The 12,114-nt window shown below is 43.7% G+C and overlaps 1 protein-coding gene across 2 annotated transcripts in view; it reads left to right on the top strand.

Moving 5' to 3' along the window:
- Positions 1 to 371: 371 nt before the first annotated feature.
- Positions 372 to 12,114, top strand: part of PIK3C3 (phosphatidylinositol 3-kinase catalytic subunit type 3) — a 1,987,152-nt gene continuing 1,975,409 nt past the window's right edge. The window contains exon 1 of one of the 2 annotated variants that reach the window (XM_069626883.1): positions 372 to 548. In XM_069626883.1, coding sequence (XP_069482984.1) covers positions 481 to 548 — 68 coding nt within the window. In that variant the 5' untranslated portion in view covers positions 372 to 480. The remainder of the gene's footprint in view (positions 549 to 12,114) is intronic. The other variant, XM_069626882.1, reaches the window with a different exon arrangement.

Here is a 12,114-nt window from a genome sequence, read left to right on the forward strand (position 1 = left end):
CTTATTGACGGCTAAGCCCTACTGTACAAAAAACATTCCCATACACACAACGAAACCCCAAAATACACCGAAATATCCGCCTACTCCAGCAGGCCAAATATCCCTGATCCACTAAAATAAAAACCAAGTATGTGGTAGGTTTACGACTTCTTATAAACCAAATTCGCTTATTAACGGAGGTACGGCGTTGTTGTCTATCAGCTCTCAGTCAAATGGTGCACCGCCAGCGTCCTCGCCGCACCTTGCGCGAGAGAAGAGATGACGGAGTGCGTACGCAAGTTGCGTAACGCAACCTGAGGAACGTAACTTCGCAGCCACGGCCAAACGTGCCACCCACGTGATGAAGGGAGGGCGGGCCGTTGCTAAGGTCCGTTTCTCGGAGGGGAACTAGACACTACTCTTTCTGTTCCACGTGACTGATGCTGAAAGCTGCTACCTCTAACGGCATCAGGACCTCTGAGAGTTATAAAAACCGCTGCTATGGGGGAGGCGGAGAAGTTTTACTATGTGTACAGTTGCGACCTGGACATCAACGTCCAGCTGAAAATGTGAGTCTCAGTTTTTGAGGTGGGCTTGGAGATTCTAACGGAGGATGTTGTTTTTCCACACACTTCCATCAATCCTCTGGATACTGGATGATTTAGCTAGTATTCTCTAGTTTCCGCTACTAAATAAACTGAAGTTTCGGGACGTTTCTATGTTCTCTTGAATTCTGCTTTCAGAAGTCCAGTGACGTGCCCAGAATTCAGTATGACATATGGGTTTACCGTTATCCCCATTTAGTTGGACAGGCCCTTATTGATTATATGATTTGTTCACCAGTGCAGTACATTTAAATTTACCTTTCCAAGAGCTAACCATTTTTACATTTGTTTGCCCACCCCGCAGCTTTAACTAAGGTTCAATACTCCCAGTTAAAAAAAGACCCAAGTAGGTAGCTGTGCTACTTGTACAGCAAGATCCTATTGCAGAAGTGCATATAAAGGCAACGGGTTTTGTTCCTCCCAGGCGGATAATCCTTTTTCAAGGGATAAGGAATAAGGATTCAAATAGGGATAAACTCCCTGGCCCCTTTCAAGGCGAGGGGAGCACTGTTACAGATTACGATTACCTCCATGTTCCTCGTACAAGTGCTTGTGAGGAAGCTTCCCCAGGAATCCCTTTTCTAATTCTTTAATCCTTATGCCCAGTGCTGTATGGGGGGGGGGAGGGGATGCAAGCTGACCCCCCTCCCCCCCCACCACCAATAGCTCTTTTTAAGAGCCAGTCCAGAGCATTCCTCACAGGGACACCTCTCCTGTTCGGCACCTCAATGAGGGTGCCCAACAGGAAAGCTGTCCCGGTGGCAGGACAATGTGTGCCGAGCAATTCTGGCTCAGCCAGCTCATTGTCCTGGCCGTTACCCTTTCCAAACGGGAGAGGACAATGTCGCAAGGAGCTCCGGGCAGCAGAGGAGTGAAGGCAAGTCCCTGAACTCTCACACCAGAGAGAATACAACCCACTAGGGAAGAAAGACCCAAGTCGATCTTGTAAGGATAACAAGTTTCAATAGCACACACACACAAGAGCAACAGAAAAAAAACTGTGCTGCTAAGAATGTTCTACCGAAAAGTAGTACTAGCAGAATCTTATAAAGTAAAACATCATTGATGACGCAGCATATACAGTAGAAACCTATGTGGCTAGTTGGTGTGCGCATAAACATCTGCCTGCTCCATAAGAGATGCCAGGTCATTGGTTCCAGCCCAGTCTGTCTGTCTTACACAACGTGGGTGCTGCAGTGATCATCCTTTTCTCATGTCGAAGGTTAAAGGACAAATTAAGTACACTCCTAATATAGTGCTACTTTATCATCATACTGTGCACCTGGCAGGCTTTAAGATTGGCTCAAATGAGGTTGTGGGGCACTCTAACCTTTACACACACATTTCACTCACTCCTTCTGCTCCATCCGGCTCAAAGGTCTCCACCCTCGTTTTGAACTATAATGTGTCCCTCCCAGCACCTTGCAATACAACTACGATTGCCACTCAAAGACGTGTGCTGTCCATCCTCTTTGAACATTTCAGGACTTGTTACTTTTGGGTTGGTGGTTAAAGGGCACCTGGTGCCATGAAATTCAGGGATCTTGAGATTTAGTCGTTTATATGGGCTATAACTCGTGGTCGCCTGGGGATGGGCAGAGTCATGCTTTGTCCACTGAGATAACATGCACATCAGGTGCCGGTCTATGATCGCAGCCTTGTAGGGCACACTCCTTGCGGATAAAAAAACAGCTTTGTAACAATTAATGAACTTTATGAGGGTTGAGGGTGTGGGTTGTCCTCACAGGAGCTCTGGCATTGCTGGAGATTTCCCTCGTCTCACAGTTAGGGCCTAGTGCATGAAATGCCGCATTCACCGCAAAGGCCTTGTCTCCAAACTAGGGTTACTAACATCTACACAGAATGCACTAACATCTATACAAAATGGCTCATGCCTTGGGCTATACTTTGTGGGTTGATTATATTGGGATGGGATCATACCACTCCCCCCAGCCCATCAGAGTGTTTTGAATGCTGCTTGCCTTACTCTAAAGTGCTTGTGGGGGGTGCGACGGGGTCATCCCCTTCCCAACAGGGACTCTCACATGGCACTGTGCCAACAAAGCATTGCAATGTGAGCCATTAGGCACTGATGGGAGGGTGGACTATTAGCAGGGACTTTTGTCCCTTTAGAAATGTGAATGGAAGGGAGTGATCAGAATTGAGAAGGGTGCATAATGTTGCAGGCTCTATGAAATAATGACTATGGCTTTAAAACCGAAGAGGGATTTGTTGGGCTCACATTAATCTACATGATGCTATTGTGACTTTGCATGCACGATGGGGAGAATGAAACTAAAGCAATACTCTTATCGCTGAACAAATTTCTATGACAATGTATTTAGTGTATAGTTTATCATGAAAGGCTAGTTTATGATGTAATGTGGTTTGCTTCCAAGGCATTGCTGTAAATAAAGTATTGTTTAAGCACATGAAATGCAAAGCAAAACCTTACTAAATATATATATATCAACTAAACCTGGGAAGATGTGCACAGTTACTTAAATTGTCTACATCCGGTTTTCAGCATTTAACCAAAGTGTGTAATCCTGGGCAAATCATTTAATCATGCTCTCTTATCTGCAGCTCTGTACGTTATTCTGATTCACTTCTTAGCTTATGTTAGTATATCATGCTATTATAAAAATAAAGCCTGACTATAGAACAGCTCCATATATAATAATAGTGCAATTTAGGTATTTTGCACCACAAAGTTATTTGCCACTTGGCTTACTTATTGCAATTTATCCTAAAGTCACTTCCATGGTGCCTCCAAGTATCAAAGACTGAAGATGCTCCTTGCAATGTCAGTTTCTGTGAAGTCACTTCTGTTGGTGCAACCCATATGCACATTAGGAGGCTTGAATGTATGTTTTCTCAGAGCCCCTGGACCAGGGGCGGATTTTGCAGTCGCCAGGCAGACAAACGGCAAGCGGCCCCCCTTCCCCATTTGTTTGCACAGATAGCAGCGCTAATGGGGCCCCATGTGTGTTGGGGCGGGCCGTGCCTGCAGCACTGACTGAGCAATGTAGGCATGTTTCAGCACTAAGATTTGGGCAGCATTTCCTGCACAAGGGGGTGATTCATTGTACCACAGACCTTGTCATTTCCTGGGATTGGCTGGGTCTGCCTGTGGACTGTTAGACATGGGTGGAGCCGAGGGCCTGTTTCAGAAGTTATTCCAAGTTGGGTACTGGAGGCCTCACGAGTGGACAGCGCGCAGCATTGAAGGAAGTTAAACCTGAGGCTGGGACCACCATGAGGGGTAGCGCTGTTCCTCGTTGGCTAGCAGCTCGTTCTCTGCAGTCGTTTCTCCCGGCACTCCCAGCAGTGTTCCCAAGATGGGAATGGGCCTCAGCTGGCTGTTGACACCTGACTTTTTAAAAGGTTATTGTTCTCGTTTAGTAAATTAAAACCTCACACAAATATAAAAATACATTATTCATAACACAGTTAATTACATATAAGTTCAAGACACAATAGATTAATTTCCACAGAAAACATAGAAATCCCACTAAGTGTCCAATATTATATAAAATCACAGTTTAAAACATTAATTGAGTTGCTGTAAAATGCGATAAAGTGCCAATAGCAATTAAATGGTCCGTTGCTTAAAAGAAAGACACTTTCCTTTTTAGTTTGGGCTATTAGGTGGCAAAGCCACCTATAAGCCTAAGATATTGCATGGTAGTACAGATAGGGAGAAATGGCATATGAGGAGGGACAGAAAGCTTGAAGGAAGTGTTTGATTATTTGGCCACCTGAAAAAAATCACAGTTTGTCGAGTGGAAAAGGTTACAAGGGACCAGCTTCTGCAGGTCCGGGTCGTTTTCCGACTTCTGAGCCTGACCTTGTGATGGCCACCGGCACCCCCGAATGGGGCGGCCATTTTGGATTCATGATCACGTCACCATTGGCGCCATGGTAACTATATACACAGTGGGCCTGTGAGCCGCGGCGAAGAAACCTCTCGCATGCGGCTCACAGGACCACTACAGACACTTCGCTGAAGGTAAGCGCACCCCTGAGGTTTGGCACGTGGCTAGTCACTTCCCCACACGTGGGGTCCGAGAGACACGCACGCCAACCCCCGTGCGAATGAAGGAATTCATTGAGTCTGTATACTTGCAGAGTTTTTAAAGCTGCCACGCTTCACGCGCAGCACTAATAGTGATTATTGCTCAATCTGGTTTAGGTGAATAGATGATAGACAGCATTTGCTTTCCTCACTCGACGTATCTGTGATTGGAGGTGACATAATGTTTTTCTGTCTGGCCCCTAGGTCCTAGGCCGCCCCACTCTCCGTGTAGGAAGCTATTCCACCACCGCAGAGGGTAAGCAGCTACCCCTCTCATTGTTAAAACCAACATTACAGTATTTTACATGTTGCATACATAATAGGTTGCAGTGTGTATATTGATGTCTGTTCCATCTCTCATCCCTCCCTCCTGTCATCCCTGCAGGGAGAGGATCAGAATTGACACAGACAACGCTGTTTAATGTGAATCATAATAGGCGCACACGCCTGTGCCCCTATTCCAGCCCTGATGAATGTGGCCCACCTACCCAGTACCACAGAAACCGGTCGGCTTTAGAATGACCTGACCTAGTGTTAATATCTATCTGCACAGGCACAGCTCATTCCCAGAAAGGACCCCATTAGAAATAAAATAGGGGTCCAATTTTAGAAGGAAACCTCCAGAGAGGAACCTACCGAAGAACGTTTTCTTCCTTGTTTTTAACGAAAACTTGCACCTGCCTAAAACAGAGAAAACCTATTAAAGAGAACAATGTCCTTCATCTACAAGGCAGCAGACACATGTGAAGACCAAGGTGGTCCAGCATGTGCCTTTTAGCACTACACAGTGCACCAGTGACGATTTGGAAAGGCCAGTTAGCGAAGCTGGTCCCTTGTAACCTTTTCCACTCGACAAACTGTGATTTTTCAGTGTGATGATGCTTTTGGGCAACTCACAGTTGGCAACCCCATAAACAGTCCTTTTGTGTTTTGTTTAGTGATTATTTGGCCACCCATTGACTGCCCATGTCCATGCAGATCCCTTTGGCCGTTTCCAACCAGTTCCTGCCCCTCCCCACTCAAAACACCTCCTTGTGGGAATGCTTTCAGCTCACTTTATTTAAGCCATACCACCATCAAATATTTCACTGGAAGTGTGTGCCTGTGTTTTATAAGTACTATGTGTTCTTGAGTGAAGTCCTGTTAAAAACAAGCATTGTCAAAGCCAACGGTTTTGGCTTGTGTATACGTATTTAGCATTTGCCAGACACTAGTATTAGATGCCCAGATACTCGCATCATTTTGTAACTGCTACCATCAATGGCCAGTTAATAACACTACGACAGTGCAGTTCCTGGCAAATGCCTTTCCCATACCTACATGAACGCCCAAACTGATGCCATTGCCAAATCTTGTTTTTTTTAAATATATTTGCCTGTTTCTTTCTGGGTTGAAGCCTCACCCTCACATTGTCAAAGCTGCCTGTGACGAGGAATAGCAAGATTTGGTGTAATGAAGTTTACCCATTAGGAATCCTGTCCTGCATCATAAGTGATCAGAAGGAACATAAATTGCGAATGAGCAGTTTTCCTTTGCAGTGTGCATTTAGGTAGTTGCTACCAGATGTTGTCTTGCAATAGGTAGGGGTAGATTTGTAGGAAGCTAGATATATTTACTATAAGGGATCCAAACAAAATCGGAAATCCCTTTGATAAAATTAACATCAAATGGGTAGTCTCTCCCTTTCTCGCGTATGTATGTACGTACGTACGTACGTACGTACGTACGCTCTCTCTCTCTCTCTGCATATGGGAGGAAGGCTGGACGTCCACAGAAAGTATCTTTTGACATGACCAGTACATCTTGGAGCATACAGCTACATTTAGAAAGTATCTGCAGCACACATTTCTGAATCCTCTGGTTTTCGCAGACCCAGACGGCGCACATAATTGGCTTCACACCACTTTGTTGGAAGTAATAGGAATGCGGCACAAACAGTTTTTTTTACTGTTTGCCTGGAAATAGTGCTCCTCATTCACCCCCTTTTGGGCTCTAATGAAATTATCTTCCATAAATTACTCCTCCCCTAGTCAAAGCAACTAATAACATTGAGGCCTTTTTGTTGCCATTCTTTGTGGTTTGGGGTTTGTGTCACTGTCGGTGCTGTTTTCTGTGCCTTGAGGTGACTCAGTCGTCAGTGTGAGGCTTCCTAACAGAGAGCATGAGACAACTGTGAGGGTATAGTTTGGCTTCCATGCTCATCTGTGCCATGCCCTTTCTAGAGGAATGCTCTCCAGTATTGAGTGAAGATTTGTCTGCAGAAGGTGCCCCACTGACATCAGTCTTCTGTCTATGACCTGAATGGGGGCTGAACATGACACTAATAAAGAAAAGGAATGGGGGCCTTCAATAACAAAAGTAAGGTTGCCTCCTATCACTGCATAGTTGCCAAGCCATAACCATGCACTACACTGCCTGTGCCATGGGCAAAAACTCAGATTAATGACAGTAGACATTCTAAGAAAATCTTTGTGTTTTTTAAATGTGAGTTTTAAAGGAGTCTTTGGGGTCCTCCAACATTAGCTTCTGGCTTCATCTTCCAATATTACCATTGATAGCAAAGCCTGCAGTGCTGAAGAGGCCCATCTGTTTCCCGTTAGCCAGACCCCTAGGTAACTGTAATAAAGACCACTTTATAAAAAATGTCCTTTGGTCCACAAAGTTTGCCATTGTACACTCTTGACAACAATTAACTCTGCCCACCCTAAGCTCCGCCTCCATGACCCGCCCCCTTTTGGGCACTTTGTCAGGTGCTGCCCACGGGGTCCTTTTCCTTAAATCTTCCACTGCCCTGGACAGAGCTCTAATAAATGAGTTTCCTACATCTGTAATGATCCTTCAGTTTGTGTTATGTGTTAAAATGCCATCTGCCACTAATGTTACCAATAAAGTAGATTCAGCAGGGGTGGGCGCTTTTGGGAGGCGCGAATGAGACCATATGGAATTGCGCGCACTGCATTGGGGTGAAAAGTAGCAGGACTTTTCTTTTCGTGTCTCGCCCCCCTGCCACTCTTGCAATGCTGCATACTGCCCTGCTTATGCCCCACCCTTCCTTGGAGGCCATATCATCCAACCCGTCAAGCACTAGATAAAACATTTCTTGCCCATAGGCATGAATCTACGTTCTACGTATGTAATCCGTAGTCCGATCCTCTGCTAGAAGGTGTAACATTGCAGAGCCTGTTGGCGGACTTTGCTACATAGCACCATGAGGTCCACCACAGGGTAGGTTCATGAGTCCCCTGAGAAACTTGGGGATCGTGGTTGAGCCTATGAGCCATGCCCGGTCCCCGCTAATCGTCAGGCTTAGCGTGTCGAAAGGGTCAGTTACAATTGTGCAGGCGTTGCCTTCCGGTGCGCCTCTTGGCCATATGGCGTTCCCGCTTTATGCAAGCAGAAAAGTTGCAGGCAGTGCAAGTAGACGAGATACTGCCGAGCTTGTTGGGTCGCATCTCTACGTCCCAGAAAGGGCCATTAAAGACGCCACAGACTGGTCCATTGAGGAAGGCCTATGGAGGTGCACATTTGTCATTGCACATCGCTGCTTATTTTTTCTATACAGACGAAACAACACTGGGTAGTCTCGGGACCGTTTCAAAGGCCCTGCGTTGTGGGGCTGCACATACAGGTGGTCAGAACACAAGCTGAATTTCGATCTGACACAGAGAGGTTAAAGCTGCAGGCATGATGAATTTCACAGATATGGAATGGAAGGATATACTTAGGGTGAGTGCCACTGTGGGTACGGATTTGAACTTGCGTCTGATTAGACAGAAAGTAGTAGGTAGAGTGTACTGGACACCAGTTAAAATGTATAAACTGGGGTTACAAACTGATAATTTATGTTGAGGGTGTGGAAATTAAATTGGTACCTTTCTACACCTTCTCTGGAGTTGCTCAAGAGTTCGATATCTTTGGAATGATGTGATTGATAGGATTAATCTGATTTTGGATGTAGTTTTACAGAGATCGGGTGGGAACATTATCTTCTACATCAAAGTAGGTGTAAACGTTCTTTGAAATATAGCAAATGGATAGATACAGCTTTATTGATGGCCATGAGACTGATCCTTCGGGTTTGGAAAACTAGGAAGAAGCCAACAGTAGAAGACTGGTTGGTTGATTTACGCACCTTATCGAATTTTGAAAAGCTCTCTTTTAAAGTAAAAGACAAAGAAGATGTGTGCCCTCTATTTTGGGGACCATTCAATGCCTTGTATGATTGACTACATAGGCTGTGGATGAATGTGAGGAGTGGGTAGAAATATATATCAAATATATCATTTTATTATTATTGATTTATTTATTTTTTCTTCCTTTCACGGTTATACTTTTTGGGGTGTTTGGTCTGGTGGTGTTTGTGTGGTGTTGGTGATTGTGTGTGTCCTATATTGGATGTTTTTATTGACTATTGTATTTTGTTGTCTGTAAATATTGAAGGTTTCTTAGTATGTTGGGGATGTTACTTGATTGTGATGTTCGTTTAGTGACATGTAATTTAGATGAATGATTTTGAATTGTATTATTTGGTTTACTATTAATTTCTGTATTGGACTGTTATGTACTTTATTTGTTGACATACTAATAAAAAGATGTTTTAAAAAAAAAAATAAGCTGCAGGCATGACAAAATGATCCGTTATTTGGTGAGATGGGGATTCCGTTAGTGGTTGACTGTTCCAGCCGAACCTTCAAGAGTGATCAGGTCCCCTTTGTCCAGAATACAAATAGTATCTTATCTTTCTATCTTGAAGATTTCATTTGGAGGCCATGCATGTTTTTAGGGAATCTGGAGCATGGACTTGGAAAGCGAAAAGTGGGTGTCCTGCCAGTTGAAAAACGTCTCCATGGCTAGGCTTTTGGTGGTTTTGAGGATACATACCCTGGACCTCTCTGTGGTTCTAAAAGACATGCAGGTTCCCCTGCAATCCCATCGGTGAGGAGGTTGGGGGAGATTTGAACCCTCATATGCAAAGCTGTTTCTCAAAAAATGGGTCTGCCAGACTTCTAGATGTGAAACAATCAGTGTCAACGTACTTTGAAAGGCCAAACCCTTTTAGGAAACCAGACTGTTATCACCTTCAGAGGGCCGCAGGGAATCAGTTCCTACCAACAGTAGGTGGATTTCATTCACCATTACAATAGCGTATGATTCTTCAGGTGTCGCTCTTCCCCCTTCAGTTCAGGAAGGGCAACAAGGGGAAGGTCGGCATTATGAGCTGCGCCTCAGGGACTGTCGTTTCAATGCATTTGCAGGTCAGCAACATGGGCGGACCAGAATTTTCTATTTTTTAAATAAACATTTTGATGTTTATTGAAATATTTTATAAGTACAATTAATTGATATAAGTAGCTACAGTAACATTATATTCAAAGGAACATTTCATAACAAGCAATGCATATTATAGAACATTCATGGTGGTTCATGGACATTGGAATTGGGACCAAAATATTGACCACCAGTTCATGGAATAATATGATTAAGAAATTCTGTAAATGAAGTCCATTTGCATTGACATTTGGGTATTACATTATTTCATTTAGCAATATAAGATTCAATTTGATGAGTAGAACACAATCAATTCCACTATTCTTTAGTGTGTAACCCCTGTGCATTTTTCTACTATTTAGTATTCATTTGGAAGGCTAGGGAAATAAATTAAATAAGTTTGAGTAATCAACATTTGTAACATCATGTGTACCAGGATTAATACAAATATTCTAAAAAGCTAAAGATCTTTTGCAAAATCTTCCATTCGTGTTCCCAGAAAGATTGAACATTGTTTGTTGTAAGGGTGACTGCAGGGCATTGGCCCTTTGAGCCCTCCCTTTCTTCCTACAAATCTAGCATGCCTGTGCTGAAGTGGTGCGTTCTTACACGCCACTCTATTGTATGCTAAAGTGATTTTTTACCTGCTCTTTGCCTGCTGCTGGATGACAATTCCACAGTAACAGATTCATGCTCCCATCATACAGTGAGGGGGACTGCAGGACATTATCCCTTTGAGCTCTCCCCTTCTGCCTTCAATTCTAGCATGCCTGCGCTCAAGCGCGTCGCTGTCTACCGGCATCATGGTGGCTGGCGGTACGGAGATGTATTAAGATGTTAATGTTAAAGGTATTTGTACTGCGCACCGTCACCACTGCTGTTGTCCCCAGGCGCTCTGGCGTATCTGACAAGGAGGGTATAAAGACGGGGTAGACAGGGTGTAGGGGGTTAGTAGGGTGTAGTGGGAATAGGAAAGTGAGAGTTGTGATGTCCTGTTGGCCGCTTAGTACGGTTTTCACCGTTCGCTGAGCTTATGTGCGGTTTTCGATCAGTGCCAGAATTTGTATGCGCTGTTGTGGCGGGCTATGTGTTGTTAGTCTGTTGTTTCAGTGTGGTGAAGTGCGTGTGGATTGCTGTGCAAAGAGCTGGTTGTGTGAATTTCTGTATGTTGAGTATGCAGAAAGTTGAAATTTTAAGGTACGGTTATAATGGTTTTTAGGTATTTGTCAATTTCTTACCACTTTGTCTTTGCTTTTCTGTGCTCAACCTCTATGGTTATCCTGTATGTTTGGTACTTTTCTTTCACCCTTGGCATGCTATGTGGTGTGCTAAGTGACTTCAATTCAGCACCCCAACTAAGTCAATGCCTAGTCTGGGATGCCCAAGGGAAGCCCTTATTTATATATTTTTATTACAAGTTCATAGATCTGGATGATAAACCCTTGTATAACGCCCCTCTCTTTGGATCCCCCTGACCTCACTGAGCCAAGAAGTAGGTTTGTTTTGCAAATTAAAAGATTTATTTGAAAAATTAAACAATATATATATATATATATCACACTTTTTTAGAATAAATTAATATTTGATTGCAGACTTATGGATATAATGTTGATCAATAATGGGTAATGTTACAATTGCACACTCTTTTCAATCAGTGAGGAGTTAGTATAGAAAGGATAAGGTAGCAAAGAATACTTTTATGGTTTCAAGGAAAAGCAATGATGGAAAGAATGCAGCACAGAAATAAACTGATATGGTTTCAACAAGAGATAATATGATCACTTTTTCTTTTGACAATTCACCCTTCCCCCTATGCAATATAAGGAGATGGAAGGAGAGCACACAGTTTTCAAGAATACAATCAAACGCAATACAAATTCTAGTTCCCCCCCCTAGCAAGCTTGGAGCAACCGGTGTGCTTTTAAAACATGCAGAAATACTTTTAATGTGATTTGCAATGAAGTGAAAAATATGCTAAAAAATATTTTAATTCCCTATAGGAGATTCAGGGTAGGTGATAGCTACTTAAGATTGGTTCAGGTCAACACGATCAGTGATTCATGAGGGATTATCAGGTTGAAAACGGATTTCAGCAGTTGCCAGCAAAAGACAGCGATTTTTGACAGGTGGAGAAATTTGAGTCAAATTGCAATTTGCAGCACTTTTTCCGAGTGCGTCGATCGC

Source organism: Ambystoma mexicanum, chromosome 6p, assembly GCF_040938575.1.
Source record: "Ambystoma mexicanum isolate Mex_15411 chromosome 6p, UKY_AmexF1_1, whole genome shotgun sequence".
NCBI classification, from domain to species: domain Eukaryota; kingdom Metazoa; phylum Chordata; class Amphibia; order Caudata; family Ambystomatidae; genus Ambystoma; species Ambystoma mexicanum.